At 37.3% G+C, this 16,844-nt stretch overlaps 1 protein-coding gene and 1 long non-coding RNA gene across 20 annotated transcripts in view; one reads left to right on the forward strand and one right to left on the reverse strand.

The window, feature by feature from the left end:
* The window catches only part of INPP4B (inositol polyphosphate-4-phosphatase type II B), a 359,615-nt gene that overhangs the window by 287,255 nt on the left and 55,516 nt on the right, over window positions 1-16,844 (forward strand). For 10 of the 18 annotated variants that reach the window (XM_072036745.1, XM_072036750.1, XM_072036747.1 and 7 more), the window contains one exon: window positions 8,451-9,815. The exons of 1 other annotated variant lie outside the window; for it this stretch is intronic. In XM_072036745.1, coding sequence (XP_071892846.1) covers window positions 8,451-8,625 — 175 coding nt within the window. In that variant the 3' untranslated portion in view covers window positions 8,626-9,815. Of the gene's footprint in view, window positions 1-8,450; window positions 9,816-9,857; window positions 15,125-16,844 lie in introns of those variants that run through there. 7 more of the 18 variants (XM_072036749.1, XM_072036755.1, XM_072036758.1 and 4 more) reach the window with 3 other exon arrangements.
* LOC140002320 (uncharacterized) overlaps window positions 1-16,844 on the reverse strand; it is a 37,979-nt gene that overhangs the window by 12,065 nt on the left and 9,070 nt on the right. The gene's annotated exons all lie outside the window — the stretch shown is intronic.

The following is a 16,844-nucleotide window of genomic DNA, read 5'->3' on the forward strand; positions in this document are numbered from 1 at the left end:
AAATCTACACGTGCACTAACTCCCCCTGCATAAGTACACCCATATACCAAATGGGGTACTAGCACTCAGAAAAAGGCTGGGCACAGAACAGATCAGCTATCAAACCATTAATATGTGCTTCAGAAAATGCCCATTTCAGTACGTTGGTAGAAAGCAACTGGTATTATTTACTTGAGATGGAAGAGCAGTTCACAGATCTTTCCTATGATTTATCACATGACTTGTGCTTTGGTTAATCCCATGAAGAGATTATATGACTTGGTGTTACTAATCAGAATCAGTGACATTCCTCTTCATATCTCCATTTGAAATTACAGGTAGAAAACAGTCTGTATGACTGTAAGAACAGTCAAATTTATACCTATTGCTGTTCAACACTTTCCTCACTTAAAATGATCTGAATTGCGCACGCTTCATTGGGTTAGAAACTGGCTGGATAGCCGGGCCCAAAGAGTTGTGGTAAATGGAGTCAAGTCCAGTTGGAAGCCAGTCACTAGTGGCGTCCCCCAGGGCTCGGTGCTGGGGCCGGTCCTCTTTAACATCTTCATCAATGATCTGGACGAGGGCATTGAGTGCACCCTCAGTAAGTTTGCAGATGACACCAAGTTAGGTGCGTGTGTCGATCTGCTCGAGGGTAGGAAGGCTCTGCAGGAGGATCTGGATAGGCTGCACCGATGGGCTGAGGTCAACTGCATGAAGTTTAACAAGGCCAAGTGCCAGGTCCTGCACCTGGGGCGCAATAACCCCAAGCAGAGCTACAGGCTGGGAGATGAGTGGTTGGAGAGCTGCCAGGCAGAGAAGGACCTGGGAGTGATGGTGGACAGTCGGCTGAATATGAGCCAGCAGTGTGCTCAGGTGGCCAAGAAGGCCAATGGCATCCTGGCTTGTATCAGAAACAGCGTGACCAGCGGGGCTAGGGAGGTGATCATCCCCCTGTACTCGGCTCTGGTGAGGCCGCACCTCGAGTACTGTGTTCAGTTTTGGGCCCCTCGCTACAAGAAGGACATGGAGGTGCTTGAGCGGGTCCAAAGAAGGGCGACGAAGCTGGTGAGGGGCCTGGAGAACAAGTCCTACGAGGAGCGGCTGAAGGAGCTGGGCTTGTTCAGCCTGGAGAAGAGGAGGCTCAGGGGCGACCTTATCGCTCTCTACAGATACCTTAAAGGAGGCTGTAGAGAGGTGGGGGTTGGCCTGTTCTCCCACGTGCCTGGTGACAGGACAAGGGGGAACGGGCTAAAGTTGCGCCAGGGGAGTTTTAGGTTAGATGTTAGGAAGAGCTTCTTTACTGAAAGGGTTGTGAGGCATTGGAACAGGCTGCCCAGGGAGGTGGTGGAGTCACCATCCCTGGAAGTCTTCAAAAGATGTTTAGATGTAGAGCTTAGGGATATGGTTTAGTGGGGACTGTTAGTGTTAGGTTAGAGGTTGGACTCGATGATCTTGAGGTCTCTTCCAACCTAGAAATTCTGTGATTCTGTGAATTGCAACTGCAACACATAATAATTGATCCTCATTTTACACCAACAGTTCCCTCTGACCTTAATTTTGTCATCCTACACACAGACGTGAACATCTAGAAATTAATGTCAGATTTTAAGCACCATTCTTCATGCATGGCTGTACAACAAGCCTCTTCTACCTTTTAAATCAGTTTTGCAGCCGTTCTTCACCATGTGGGGAAAAAAGGCTTTAAAAAAATCTTTGAAAGATAAGGAATGATTCATGAAGTTTCTTCATGGTCAACAGGAAGTATTTAAGACACGATTAGATATACAAGAGAGAATTTTATCACGGTTTTATGTTTTGCTGTGCTCTGTGAGCTAAACGTATAATCACATCCTTGGTAAAACTCCCCTTTTTATGACAGAAACATACTGGAAATAAGTGTGACTCACTAGCCTGTAATACTGGTGCCATAACCTTATGGAAGGAAAATGTTTTATACGTTCAGAACTTACTCGAAGGATGTCTTCGTCATCACTTCCCACACTCAGGTCGCTGTGATACCAGAGCTTTGGTCTGGTGGGTTGGTTGTGTCTGGTTTGTTTCTTTTTGTTTTCTTTTTTCCTGCACAAGGCCATATATCACATTTGCTTAATTTTTGCACGTTGGATTGAATTTAAACTTCGCAAGAGAAGTTTCTCAGGAAAGATTTTGCAGTTTTGTCCTGAGAATTTTGCTTATATGTGATCCTAATACTATATGGAAGAATGTCTGGGAAGATTATTAGAATCATATTTTTTTGGGATACAAAGAGAATCCTTTGTAGAATTGACGTGTAATGCTGCGCAATGGTATTAGTAAATAGTAGGATCAAACAGCAAATCCTTTACTTGAAGTATAATGAGAGGTGAAAATCATGTTTCAAAAACCACTCGGCTGTTCTGACAGGTAAAGCAGCAGCTCTCCTGCAAACCCCACACCTTTCAGTTCTGAAGCTAATCCCTCACACGCTACCGGAACAGCTTTGCAGGACTTAAAGCCTCTGTCCATACTTATAAGTTACTAGGGAATGTTTCTAGGACGTGATCTCAGGGATTTTATCCAGTGAAATTATTAAGTGTCTCTTGGCACAGTGTTGGCCAACAGAGACCAGCGTTTGGGGGTTGGCATAACCAAGGGACTGTTCCCATGTGGCGGCCAGTGCTCGGCAGTCTCCTTTGGCAGAGAAAGGAGGATGCAGGGAGTGTCAAGTGAACTTGGTTTTGCTATTTTGCTTCAGTGGCAGGGAACTGCTGAGGGCGGGTTTACACTGCTATACTATTTAATTTTGGTAAATGACAAAATATCTAACTCATGAACTGTCTTCAGTATTATTAAACGGGAAACATGTGAACCAACAAACGATTCTTTCTTTGATGCACATTTGTAAAGAATAGATGAACGCTTGTGTTTTTTTAATACATGGTTATTTTCCTGAGTTTTATATCAGAATTGAGATAATGTCTCTTAATTTAGAGAAGACATATAATCAGATGGTAAGTCATAACTATCTGCTTCAATCTGCAAGACTCCACACCGTTAATTTGGGAAGGATGTTGCACAGCAGGATGGCAGGAGAATGTTTCCATACTCCAAAATGGGAGTGAGTTGTGCTGTTTTACTGGTTAGAAGTGTGGGATGTGCCTCCCATGCACTTGCCCTGGGAAATTTAAAAACATCTGTTGATGAAACCTGGTGGGAAATTTGGACATCTGTAATTAGTTGGGCTTGAATGAGAAAACGTAGACAGCAGAGGGAGGAGAGCAATCGAATAAATTGGATTTTGACTCCACCATTCCTTCCAAAGAATCCAAAGTGCTTTTCAGTGTGATCACATACAACAACAGGGTTTTTCAGGATGTGGTTGTGTGCACAGAAACCAGGTGTCTCCTGGCCTCTAAAGTACTGCTGCAAGAGAGTGTGCTAATTAATTTGTTGCTTTACTAATCCGTCATGACCTGTCCATAACGGTGTTTAAAATCTGTGCTGTGACCATAGCTGAGCTTCCAGTACTCTACTGTTTTTAACCAGCACCTCAGATTGAATCTTTTTCTTTGGACAGATTGAGAAACAATAGCTCTAGAGGTCTTGAGCGCAAAACAAATTCCTATGCGTTCATTATATTTTTGAAGATCTAGGTGTCACGTTGTTATGACTCTATCGTGAATCTGCTGCATGGACAAACAGTGGACAAGCCTCTGGTTATTTAGGAAGTAGAAAGGGTAAGGAGAGCACGTCAAATGATAAATTGTAAAATATATATGTTAAATATTTAAAATACACAATTATTACAATGTAACTAAATATTTTAAATGGGGGAGAGAAGAAAGGATTAAAGGAATAGAGGATATTGGCAAAAGAGAAAAGAATAGGCAAAGAAGTTACAGTACAGGACAGCACAAAGCTCCCCCAGCAGAGGTTCAAACTGGCCATTAGGAAAAAGATCATTGCTGCGTGGGTGGTCAAACACTGGAGCAGGCTTCCTGGTGACATGGTTGATGCCCCAGGCCTGTCAGAGTTCAAGAGGCATTTGGACAATGCCCTCAATAACTTTAACTTTTGGCTAACCCTCAAGTGGCCAGGCAGTTGAACTAAATGAACTCTGAAGGTCTCTTCCAACTGAACTTTCCATTTTGTTTTGTTCTCTTATAGAAGATAAAACAAGAGTGGTTTTAGTGTGGCAATTTGATGCACACTTTATATATGTTATATTGCTGATGTATGTTTAGTACCAGCTGTCCTGAAATTGCTGACTGAATTCATCAGTATTCTTAGATATGACTGCTATTCAGTTTCAGTAATGTCAGTTTTGAACCTGAGTGGAGATTATAGGATCACATAAGCAGCAAAAATTGATTTATAGCATTTTTTTACTTTATTTAATAGTGTCTAGATCTGAGGAATTTTTTAAAGTTGTTGACAACAGTACACAGCAGAAAACTATTGAAAAGATTGTTGATACAGAAAATTTCTGATAGCTCCCTTCTTATGTCCTCCATTTAAGTTGATGCAGAAACATTTTTTTATTTTTATTTTTTACAGATTGTTGGAGGTTTTATTTTATCAATTTTATCTTTGAACATAAAGGGGTTTTGCCCAATGTTCCTCTATCTGTTTTATGTGAGTTCTGCTGATTCAGCAGTCCTCCAGGACTGGGCTGAGATCTATTTCCTTCTGAATCAGATTTTATTATTTCAGGTGTTGTGGTACAGCATCTTGATAATGGCCAAGAGATGCTCACAAGGATCCCATCTCCCCACTTTGAAAAATTTAAGGCTGCATTCGTACAACTGTAGTGCTGTGAATTAAAAACACTGTTTTTTTCTCTTCGTACAACTGCAGCATTTTAGTGAATTGCAGTAACATGAATAATGCAGAAACTAAGTAGCTTTCACTCCAACAATCTTATTTTAAAAAAAAAAAAAAAACAGGCAAGCAGACAGTGTTCCATTTAAAAACCTTGAGAGAGCTGCAACTCTTTGGAGAAGCTGCTTCTTTAAAAGTTCTGGATTGTGATAGTCAAATAAAAAAGAGGAGGTAAGTTAGCAAAATTGTGTAAGATTGAGAACCATTTGCAATCACTTCTGTTTGAAGAAGTGTCTTTGCTGCCATTGTTGGGAGGGATTAAAGAGAAGCATCTCGCTTTTGCATTTTTCTGTGTCAGCACTGGAGTTTGACAAGAAAAACCCAGAAGGCTCAGAAACTGCTTGCTTGAGCCTATTTTCAGAAAAGGCAGATTCCCCAAAGTATCTGTGGTATATAAGACAATGAATTCAGACTGAAGTCACTGCTAGCACATGTGGGGGTCCTTGTGTTGATAGAAAGCTGCCTAACTATTCTTCCTGAAGCACTGCTTTAGGACAATTTAGCGTTACCAGTATCATTAGTAGCTGGAGCTGGAAAAGTTCTACTAGGAGAAGCATGTATCCCAAGGCATAAAAATGTGTCTCTTACAAAAACACTGTGCAGGGATGGCCAAGCAGTGTGATAATGAAAAGCTGGAGTGTGCCCTGGTACTTATGCTTGACTCTATAAGGATTCTTCAGAGGCTTCTTTTTTTCCTCACAGCATTTTCATTCTCTGCTCCACTGCTTGGAGTTTCAAACAATTTGTCATTCAAGTTAAAAGACAGCAGAAAATACTTGCTGTTTTGCTCTGTCTCATTTGATAGGCATGCAACATTATCTCAATAGGAGCTTAAGATGATAAAACACCAACTGAGATACAAGGCAGATTGAAATGGTTATATCATCATTAAACTTACAGCACCCTTGGCTGTCATTTTGTTATTTGTAGTTTGCTGTAAGCCTCAGATAAACAATTTGAAAGTAAATGAATTAAATTAGTACTATAAGTTAGAGAGGTGTTCATGACCACAGATGTTATGAATTTAGAAGTTTTTACTAGTCCTCTTAAAATGGTGTCTATGTGCAATACAAGCTTGTTTAATATTTTGGAAGCTTTCTTCCTTCACCTTTGCTGAGACTCAAGAGCTCTTAGAACGTGGTTTGTGACGGAGAGAACATCAAAAGCTATGGCTATGCCTTCACACCATTATAGGGTCGGATACCACTCTGTTCTGATTGTACTGTGTCAGTCAGAAGTTGAATAAATCCAGCTGACATGGCACCAACTGGATGTGTATTTTCTGGTGTAGTAAAACTTCCACCAGATTTAGGTGGGCCAGGAGAAGCAGTGTTGTCACACTACAGGCAGCCAAGTGTATGTAGGTCCGCACTTTAACTTGAGCTACTTCAGTCACTATGGAGAACACTTTAAGGTTTGTTAGAAGATGTCACTGAAGTGCCTTGAAAAGTATTTGCAGTGCATAGCAAAGCACCTGTCTGTGATGAAATAGTCCTCTTAAATTAAAAGCGTGTTTAGATATTCCACTCAGCCTTGTTCTTGGGTAGCTAGTAATGGGGTTGGATCCCCTTGCTCTATTTTCAGGATGTCTTACTGAATCACGCATAGAATGATGTGACTGATTTGTAGAACAGAGCTCCCCGTGCATTACCTGTTCACACTGGTTTTCCTGGGGGTAAGATAGAACTTACTATGTTGAAAGACACTGATCATACTTCTCAGCATATCAAAGATCTAAATGTACTCTAGGCTTTTCTACTGAAAAAAAAAAAAAAAAAAAAAAGGAACAAATGGCTTTAATCTCTATTTCCATCATAATAAGTGCCTAAATCGTAGTGATGCTAATGGGAGTTGTAGAAACAGATGAAAGACAGTCATACTGTCAATGAGATACGGAGCAAAACAGAGCAGGGCACGCTACAGATGTAGGAGGGTTGCATCCCCAGAGACATGTAACATCTGAAAGCATGTAACTCACCCTGCTTAGAATAAACTATTGGCATGCAAAACTAACGCTCTTCTGAATAAAGTACCTAACCAGTGGCTAATGCAGTGGCCTTGTAAACTTGCTGAATGCTGAGCTTTGTTGCTGCCTGGATGGAGAGTTCAGTCTCTGCATCTGCTCTGCCATAAATGCACATGTTAAGTTTGTGACGTGGAAGACGTCCAGAACTGTCCAAAAGCACTGGGGATGTCAGACAAGGAAGGAATAGATGAGACTGCTGAGCTATAGCTGTCAATCACATGCGTAATGGGAGTAAGCTCATGCTCACCTCAAAGAGTGGGAAAGGTGGGAGGGAGAGTGGAAAAGGGTCAGAAGCCAACTTGTAGGATTGCCTTAAGATTAAGAAAGGAAAAGAAAAAACAGTAAGCAGTATGTTTTTAGAAGTACATAGAAATATAAGGTAAAGCAGAAAATTAATGAAAAGAAATAAACTGAGTCCTCATAATTGATCACAAATGAATGCATGTGAGCAGAAAAGGAAGGAAGTTCTGAGCTCATTTTATATGGGGCTGTGCGATTCTACTGGCCTACCGTCTCCTTACGGTCTGCCAGTACTTCTTCTTGACAAACAGCATACCTGGGACATGTGTTTCTGAAAGAGAATTCTTGCTCTCTGATGTATTTGGATATTCTTACATCCACAAAGGAAAAAAAGAAGAGTTACCTTTTCATCACAGAATATTCATAATAACTAGAAAAATTTAAATTCTCCTAATTCCTTAGTGCCTAAAGTCCATGAACAGGAATCCTAAGCATATGCAAATAAGGATTAGTTCAGAGGGACTGAAGAGGTACAGTTGAAGTATGTATAATTCTACTTGTATAGAAGCTATCAAGTCTACAATAGGAAAGATTGGTGCTGATTTGAAAGTACCCCTGCTGCTCTGCTCTGGTAGGAAGGTGACTGCTCAACAAGAGATTCGGTACGACTTTGCTGCAAGCAGATTAGTTCTTAGCTGAGTCAACTGAGCAAGATACAAGGTAAATTTCTTATGGTAATACAGGTGTGAGCCTTTAAATAAAAATAACTGCCTTTGACTTGAAAGCTGACCCACCAGCACTGATGAATTTTTGAAGTCAATTTACTGTCATTTAAAACCATTTTAGAATAGTTGTAACTCCTTCAAAAAGAGCATGTGGCTTCCCTATTTCTGCCTATATATTTCTTAGTAGTTAGTAAAGCAGGACTGAAAAATCTGTGAAAACCCTGGAGACATTATTTTGTCAATGCCACGTTGTGACATATTTGTGATCTTTCTTTTCTTTGCTTCCTTAGCTATTTTTTTTTTCACTTCCTTATTTCATTTATGTTTGGTGTGTGTGTTCATTGTAGTGATAGGATCGTTCATCTCCTAAGTTACTTAATGTTAACTCGTGGATACTACCCTAGGGCACTTAGTAGGCTTAAAGAGATATTACCCACCTAGTCATTGTGCATCCCTTGTCAGCTATAGAACATCCTAAATATATGCAAGTACTTAGCATAAATCTATTTCATCAGAATGGCTATGTAGTTTTGCTTTGTTGTCAAAATGCCTACATGTTGGCTTTCTTTGCTGTTTAAATGCTGTTCTATTTGTTCCTAACTTCCCCTGTTTAACAGCAGACAAACCCAGGGAGCACTGAATGAATCGGATGATCCCGAAACAGGCTGTCTAACTGATAACAAGCCAACTTCTCGACACTTCTATCCTGTCGCCTTGCTGCTTGTCAGCTCACACTTGCTGGTTGTGTGGCTTATTTTAAGTCTTGCTTTGCTATTAGCCAAATATCAATAAACTTCACTTGTGTTCCTTTCTTTTCTACAAACAGCAACAAGCTAACTTTAGAAAAAGAAATTATGCTGTAATATTTCTACAGTTTCAGACCCCGAGGATACATCTTTAAGATACAAATGTCTGAAATGTACTGTTTTTGTTATTTTTTTCTGAACTCTGAGAAGTATACTATGCATTGAGTAAATTGATTTGCTCTTTCTGTCCATGGTAAAGCTTTCCCACTGTAATTAGCTCAAAGAAAGCCCACTTACAATGCTGTCACTGTGTATACAAGAAGATGTGGAATCCTGAATGCTTGAACCCCTCTTTCCAGAGTAACCTGTATGACAAAATTAAAAATTAAAAATGGATTTGCACAATACAGACTAACCCCCCAGACCAATTTTACAGGGTGGTGGTTTGTAAGACTTAATTTCATTGTGTTATTTTCATTGTTATTATCAGCTGATGGGATATTTTTTGTTCAAGAAATGGTTATTTATTTGCTACAACTAACCCTTTTCTGTCAAGTAACCAACCAGAATAGAGCAAGTTCTGTTTTGTAATTAAATTAACCTGTTTGTAATTGTTGCTTTAGTTGCTTTTGCTTTCAAGACACTTTTATATTCTTTTTAACAAAGTCCTGTTTATGTCTTGATGCACCACTTTGGCACTTGTGACTTTTGTACTGTATGTGAACAAACATCATTCCTTTATAAAGCAGAGAGTTGGATTGGGCTGTTTGAAAAGCCATTCTCTCTTTTTTTCATTGCAAAGCTGAACATAGGAGAAATGAAGCAGAGATAAAAACTTCCTTCAGAAATCTATAGGGCCAGACTTAATAAAATGCCTTATTCCTAGAATACGCATTTTTATGGCAACATGTACTCTCACATATACAGTAAACAATTTGAAAAAAAAAAAAAGTATTAGAAGGTTTAAAAGGCAAATATGTTTCTGAAATTAAAATGAAATGTATCATTATTTATTTATTTTTAACGGAACCTTAAACCTCAAGGGCAAATATATTAGGGGAAAAAATCTTATCACCTATTTCTGAGGGCAATAACTGTACTGGGCCTGGCCTTAGATTTAATTTTGTAAGATGTATCATCACTTGTGGAAAACAAAAATGTAGAGTTGAATCTTTGTTATTTTTACTTCAACTGTTGCTGAAACTCTGCAATGAACAAATAAAGCTTATTTATTTATTCTGTGTTTCATGAAGTTGTACTTTTTCCCCCTTTCACTAGAGAAGGATGCCGCATAGAGAATGTACTGAAGAATGTCAAATGCAGAAAGTATGCATTCAACATGATACAGCTGATGGCTTTCCCAAAGTACTACAGACCTCCAGAAGGGACATATGGAAAAGCTGACACCTAAGTTTAACAAATATGTAATCAGGAACATACACGATGCTCATTAGTGAATATAAAAATTGCTGTTTATGATTTATTACTTGGGAATGTGTAACCAGTTGAGGTGTTATTTTTATCAGGTTTAACATTTTACATGAAAATAACTACAGTTAGTCATCAAGAAATAAAATATAAAATATTAGTGAACTGAATATTCTCAAAACCTAATATATTCAACTTTTCCTTCTGAAGTTGAAGCTTAGTATGATTCACCAACCAGCTGGAATTAGGTTGTTGGACAGTTTGACAGCAGATTGAAAAGGGAAATGCCATTTGCATTATGAACTGATGTTATCAGTCTGGAGGGTGGCATTCTGTCTCTGAACCAAAACCCAAGATTTGAGTTAAGGGGTCTCTTCCTGTCAGAAATAGTGTTTTCTGGAACCAGCGCAGCACTGAGGTCTTGATCACGAATAATTAAATCCTTCTAGAATTGTTTATGAAAGATGCAAATATTAATACCTGGCCTAAATATAATTTTAGTCATTACATTTAGCTTCCTTACATACGCATGGTAACTTCACAATATATTTTCAGTAATTACAGCCTGTAATTTTGGTAATTCTGTTCTCGTTCCCTGCAGTTCATTTGAATGTATCATTCTCAGCTTTCTGCACCTGAGCCAAATACCACTTATTTCACTTTCTCTTACACATAAATCATGTTGAAATCAGGGGGAATAATTCTTCATGTAAGGTGACCTGAATATGACCTATCATGTTCCTGCTTACAGTAAACTCTTAAAACTAAATTTTCTTTAGTGGTAGGTAAAATGATTTGTATATATAGGAGTTCATGTATCTTTAGGCTATAAAAAACATGCATGTTTTTATGTAGCCTGAGATAAATGTTATAATTAGAGTAACCTGCTGTATTAGGACTAGTTAGCTACCACTGATTTATATAAAATTTGTAATGCTCTGTGTAGCACTCCAGGATAAAGAACAACTATCAGCTTTAAAAAAGAATGTTAATGCTTCTGCTAGCTTGTGTTAGTTCTGAAATTTGTCTTGCAAAGAACATTTGTGTTTTCTAATTGTATCTATTTATTGCTGCCTTCTGCCCTGCAGAGAGAAATAGTTAACAAAAAAAACGAGTTTTCAATGGTTACTGACCTTTATGTAATGCATTCCTTTGAGAAAAAAAAAAAAAATCTAAAGCAGAAATATGAGAGTTTTACCCAAATGAAAACTGCATTGGGAACTTGGATAGCTGTAGGAAATTGTAGTTGCTATGGATAAAGAGGTTAATGTTTATTTGCTCCTACAGAAGACAAAGAAATCTTGAGGCACGGTGAATTATAATTTGTTCTTTTTAATCTATTAACACCCATTATTGGGTATAAATCTATAACTGTGCTAGTAAAAATACTTATTTAAGCACCTGATCTTGCAAACTCTAATTGGGTGGTTACTTAGAAATGATCTATCATGTGAATAGCATTAAACCCATCTTATGTATTTTTAAGATAAGGCTTTGGGGCACGTAGGAGAACCTCAGGAAGAGATCCTCATTTCAATAGTCATTGACTTCAGTGAAGACAGGAATTCAACTATACCAACATATTTAACTGATTGGAACATTTTTCCAAAGTGAAGTAGGTCATTTGTGGTCACAGGTGGTTTGTTGCATTTGTTTATTTGTATTGTATGTCTCCATTTTTAGAATGTTCTATCATGATTGACTCTGTTCTTTGAGAATGTATTATTTCAGCAGTAGATGTCAGAAGAGTTGGCATTGCATCATAGATATTCTCAGGCAGATGAGAATATAATGCATTGATTTTTCCTGTCATGTATCAGTAGAAGTAGTAACTGCTCAGTGGGTGGGTGGATGTGTGCATAAATTGTGCGTTTAAATGTTACGCAGCTTATCTGTATGAAATTTTATTTGCAGGTTGATGGAACATAAGTCTACCTAGGAAAGTAATGTTCTGTTCTGTCAGTCTGATTGCTGCACTAGCCCCCACTTTCCTTTCTGCCATGTTTATTATTATTATTAAATTAGGGAAACTTTACATGTACAGTTTAGAAATAATGGTAAATTCCTTACACACCTCTGAAATAATTGCAAATATATAATAGAGAATGCTGGCCTTTCTTACAGTAATTCCAAAATAATCTGTAAAGTTCTGTGTGGGAACAATATTCACTGATGGGTTCACTATAGGTTCTTATAGTTCTTTATCTCAGCCCCATGGGCATTCTGTCAAGTTCAAAATATAAACCACGCTAGGGTTCTAAATTACCATTGTGACTCTCATGTTACCTTTATATTTAAAATGTTTTCAGTAGTAGAGCCACATTAAAAAAACAAAACAAAACAAAAAAAAAACTGAAAAAAACACATTAGATCACTGTCCTTTTTAACAGTAACACTCAGCATATTCTTGTGAAATTAAATCTGTTATTTGTTAAAGATGATTAGGAAAAAAAATGAAATTAGTGTACTGCAGTAAAATTTCATTGGGCTCGGACCATTACAAAAGAGTAGGTTGGATTTTGTCTTAAATAAGACTGAACTTTTTCATGCCAGTTTTTTCATTGGAATGTCTTTTTAAAACCTAACACAGTTCCAAGTGTACTAGAAGAGTTTTGTTGCTTCAGTAGTGTAACAGGCTCAAATATTCCTCTGCTCTATCATTGCTTGCTATGGGCCTATATAACTTTATGCAGGCAGAGGTTTTCTCACCAAAACTGAGTTGTCAATCACAGATTCAAAACTTTTTTTTTTTTTTCTGGTTTGCCTATTATAATGAAACAAAGATTTGTTTTTGTTTTTGCTGCGGGTTGATAGTTACTTTAATTCAAGTTATAAGCACTCTGCAGAAGACACTTCAACCCCTGTCTATCATTTGAATGCCCAACAGAGGAGTTGAATCATCACCTGAGGCCTTGCGTATGTCCTTGTAGATCACTGCGAGTATCAGTGGAGTAAAATTAAGCAAATTTCTATTAGCAATATGCACCATTTGTTTGCAGAGGTTTAGGGGAAACATACTGATCTTAGCAGCATATGCATGGAAAGTGTTCCATATCAGCTACCTTTTAAAGATTTGTAAGATCTCTTTTGATGGGAGAGCAATTTTCAAGGGCTAGAAGACGAACGATCAAAAATATATCTGCATCTAAAGCCAAATCTTGTCTTATTCATGGAAAGTATTACTTGTAGAACTAAGGTCATCAGGAACTGCCTCAAAGAAACATGAAATGAGAGCTACCAACTTTGAATATTTGTACAATGCATTACATATTTATTGTTTTTGTACCACAGGCTAGCATCTAAACAGAGCGCTGGTATAAAATGTCTGAAAAAAAATAAGAAATGGAAAGTTGAAGTGTTTTGTTTTGTTTTTTTTCCTCAGAGATAATTATAATACTGCTATAATTAATATGTAGCATGTACAGGCCTGACATTACTAAGCAGGTGGGTCTTTTTTCTTCTGAAGTTTTCTTTTGGGGAATTTGAAATATGTTCTTATTAATGTTTATATTTTAGCTTTTATGGAGCAATTAGGAAATAGATTTTTAATTGTTATCTGATTTTGTCTGTGTGAACTTGCATATTTTGCTGGAATGGTTGCAATATATGTGTTACAAAGAAAAAATATGAGGACAACTGAAAGTAAATATTAACTGGAAAGGAACCTTAATGGAATCCTTTGCAATGTTAATTTTGCACTGCCCGAATTCTGGCTTTTTGTAATTTAAATACGAAATTAACAAACAGTTTGTGTCTAAAACAATCAAATTGGATGAAAATTCACCTGGTTTAAGTGGTTTAAAATGTAATGGTATTTTAAATCATATCTAAATATTTAGGTGCAAAATGGAATGTATCATTTTGAAGCCCACCGTTTAATACACCTATTATGATTTTCAGAAAATAAGCTTAATGTTATTTCTAGCTTTTACACAAGTTTCAGGAAATCTTATGGTCAGCTTATAACAAGCAGGAAGTGCAATGAACAGCAACAGGTGTGATAAATTGCATTAATGACCATGCAGCAAAATGAGTTGTGTGAATTAATGTATGTAATCAGTTAATGAACTTAAACATATATATTGTGTCAGTTGGCTACATTGTAAACTTGAAACCAATGATGTCTCTATTTATGCTTTTTTATTGTAAAGAGGAATTGTGCTGTACAGGCAGTACCCCATCTGTGAATTTGCATCTCACTTATTTGCAGCTTAAAAGCAGATGTTTACAATCAAAGCTCTTAACATAATTTACTGTTCTTTAAAATACGAACTTACCTTGTAAATTGCATGTTAAAAAGCAAAAAATCACGGAACTGCATTTAAAAAAAAAAAAGCTCCTGGACTTCAGTTTCTATAACATAGTTTTTTTTCCTTAGTCATGCAACACATTGTCAGTTCTGTTGCCAGAACAGTCAGCTTACACTCAGCAGCACTCAAACGTTTTTCCCACTCTGTTATCTGAATAACACAATAAATTTCATCATAATGCTCATGATCCAAAATGAAGAAAAAAAAAAAAAGACTTAATAGTTCAGAGTAAGTCAAAGAGATAGAAGGAATTTGTGAACCAATATATCCATATGCCAAAAAGCTGAAGCATAAAGCTTGGAGTTTATGTGCTGACAAGGAGCATGAGTTACGGTAGAAATCTGAGTGTAATGGTTGATTGCTCAGAATCTGTGGGGTTTGGAGTGGTGGGATTTGGGTGATGCTGCTGTAACTTATATCTCTAACTATTCACAGTGGTGTTGTGTACACTTTCCATCTGTCATGCAAAGTGCTATAAAAGTTTTCAGCAATTCTCTGTTGTTTATGAAAGGTCTGACATCAAAAATTCTAAAATCCCGAGTTACTTTGGTACTTGTTTTCATTGGTGTAGCTATTCCTTGTAATGTTCCTGTCTCACTCTGGAGCACATGGGGCTATGTATAAGTAACATTAATTGGACTTCAGTTTATGTTCTGTGATTGTTCAGAGAAATGAAGCACAACTAAGCAATTCAATTCTTTTTATACTTCAGGATTTAGCATTTTTGTTTCATTGCTGTCTGTAAGCCATGCCCATTGTACACTATGTGTATATTTTTATTTAAATAAATGTGATGTTTATTTTTTATGTTTCTGACTTTTTTTTTTGTTATTCATTCTTCATTTTCATGATAGTGTTGTTGCCCAGAAGGCAGCTTGTGCATGATTTTGAGGGTGGATTCCCTTCTCAAGTAGTCAAAGCCCACAGTAAAAAGTCTGTAATGGCCATGAATTATTTGTTGCTATTATTTCTAGCATTACTTCAACTTTCATCTCAATACCAGGTAGGTTAAAACTAAACAAAACATCCACATGCTTGCAAGGTAACCTCTTTCACATAGCTACTCGTCTATTTAGAAGTATTCAGTGTAGTACAGGTGGAATCAACGTCTTTCAAAATGAAGACCATTAAAAAGGTGATGTGGCAATTCCAGACCTTGGGAAAGATTGATCTGTTGATTTACATGATTTGTCTACTCCATAACAGGTAAGTTCTCCATGCCTGGCTGAAATGTAGCAGAGATCTTCTTTGGGGTATATAGAATATGTGTCTCACTTTCTCTATTATTAGTACTATGGTTAGAAGCTTGTTGCATCATTTACTTTTTGTATTTATGCTTGTATGTTCAGTTGTTTTACAGTGATAAATCCAGTGAGGTGCTAATTACCTGCAGGGTTCTTGATTATCTTTAGAAAGCACCAGGAACTAACGATTATTATGGTAATAAATTATAAGATAGCTGTTAGCATTCAGCCTAAAAAATTTGTCTCTTACTAATAAAAGTGACAATCTTTAAAAAAAATAATAGTAATTTGTCTCACTTTGCATGCTTACAGATTTTATCTTCTATGTCAACTAGGAAACACTTTTTTTCTCATGACAACGTAACCGAAAAAAAACTACAGCTCTAATGAGTGAGTGGACTAGTAAGGTAGTAAAAATGTATTTTTGGCACCTCACTTTCTGAACGTATTTTGGGACATGTTTGAGTAGAAGTACGATGTGATATTTTCGGAACTGCAGCAATCCGCACTGGGCCGTCCATTGTTGACCCTGAATTTCCAATGCAAATACTTCTTCTAGTCAAGTCAGTGAGAGCTCTGTGTCTTCTGTGGATCTCAGCCTTTAGTAGTTCTGTGACAACTATTATTAGTGGGATTAAGGGCAATAAGATTCTAGACGATAACTGGATTGTGCTCTGCTTGCTTTACCCACGTAAATCAACCCTAAGCAATTCCATGTAGGTTGTCCAAGTACTGTCCTAACCCAGTAAATGAACAAGATGTACACTTGCTCTGCTGCAGGAAAGATTTTAGTATTGTTAGTGAAGAAAACACAAATTGTTTCTTAATGAACTGGGATAAGAAGTTGAATTTAAAGAGCAGTTAAGTCTTTTTTACGTGTGTGCGTATATATATACACATGTATATATGTGTGTATACATATATATGCGTACAAATAAAAGTACACACTTAATTTTGATAGTAAAACTACAGAATGGGAAACGTCAGTTTAGTAAGATCAGTTTAAAATTGAACTTGTTGGTATTTCTAGCAGTTGAATACTTCTTTGCCATTGGAGGTGTTGCAAAAAGGTGCACATGAATAAAGCTTTAGCAGGACCTGTAGGATGCCTAATGTTTGTTTGTTTCACCTTTCTCCAGCAAAATCCACATGGGCATCCTTTTCCATGTAAGAATAAACTATGATTGCTGTGATTTACAGGACAAAAGAGTTTAAACTGCTGAGTTGAACAGAATTAGGACTGTCAGACATATGCACTGATTGTCAGAGGCTTTTGGGTGATG

This window comes from Anas platyrhynchos, chromosome 4, assembly GCF_047663525.1.
Source record: "Anas platyrhynchos isolate ZD024472 breed Pekin duck chromosome 4, IASCAAS_PekinDuck_T2T, whole genome shotgun sequence".
NCBI lineage: Eukaryota > Metazoa > Chordata > Aves > Anseriformes > Anatidae > Anas > Anas platyrhynchos.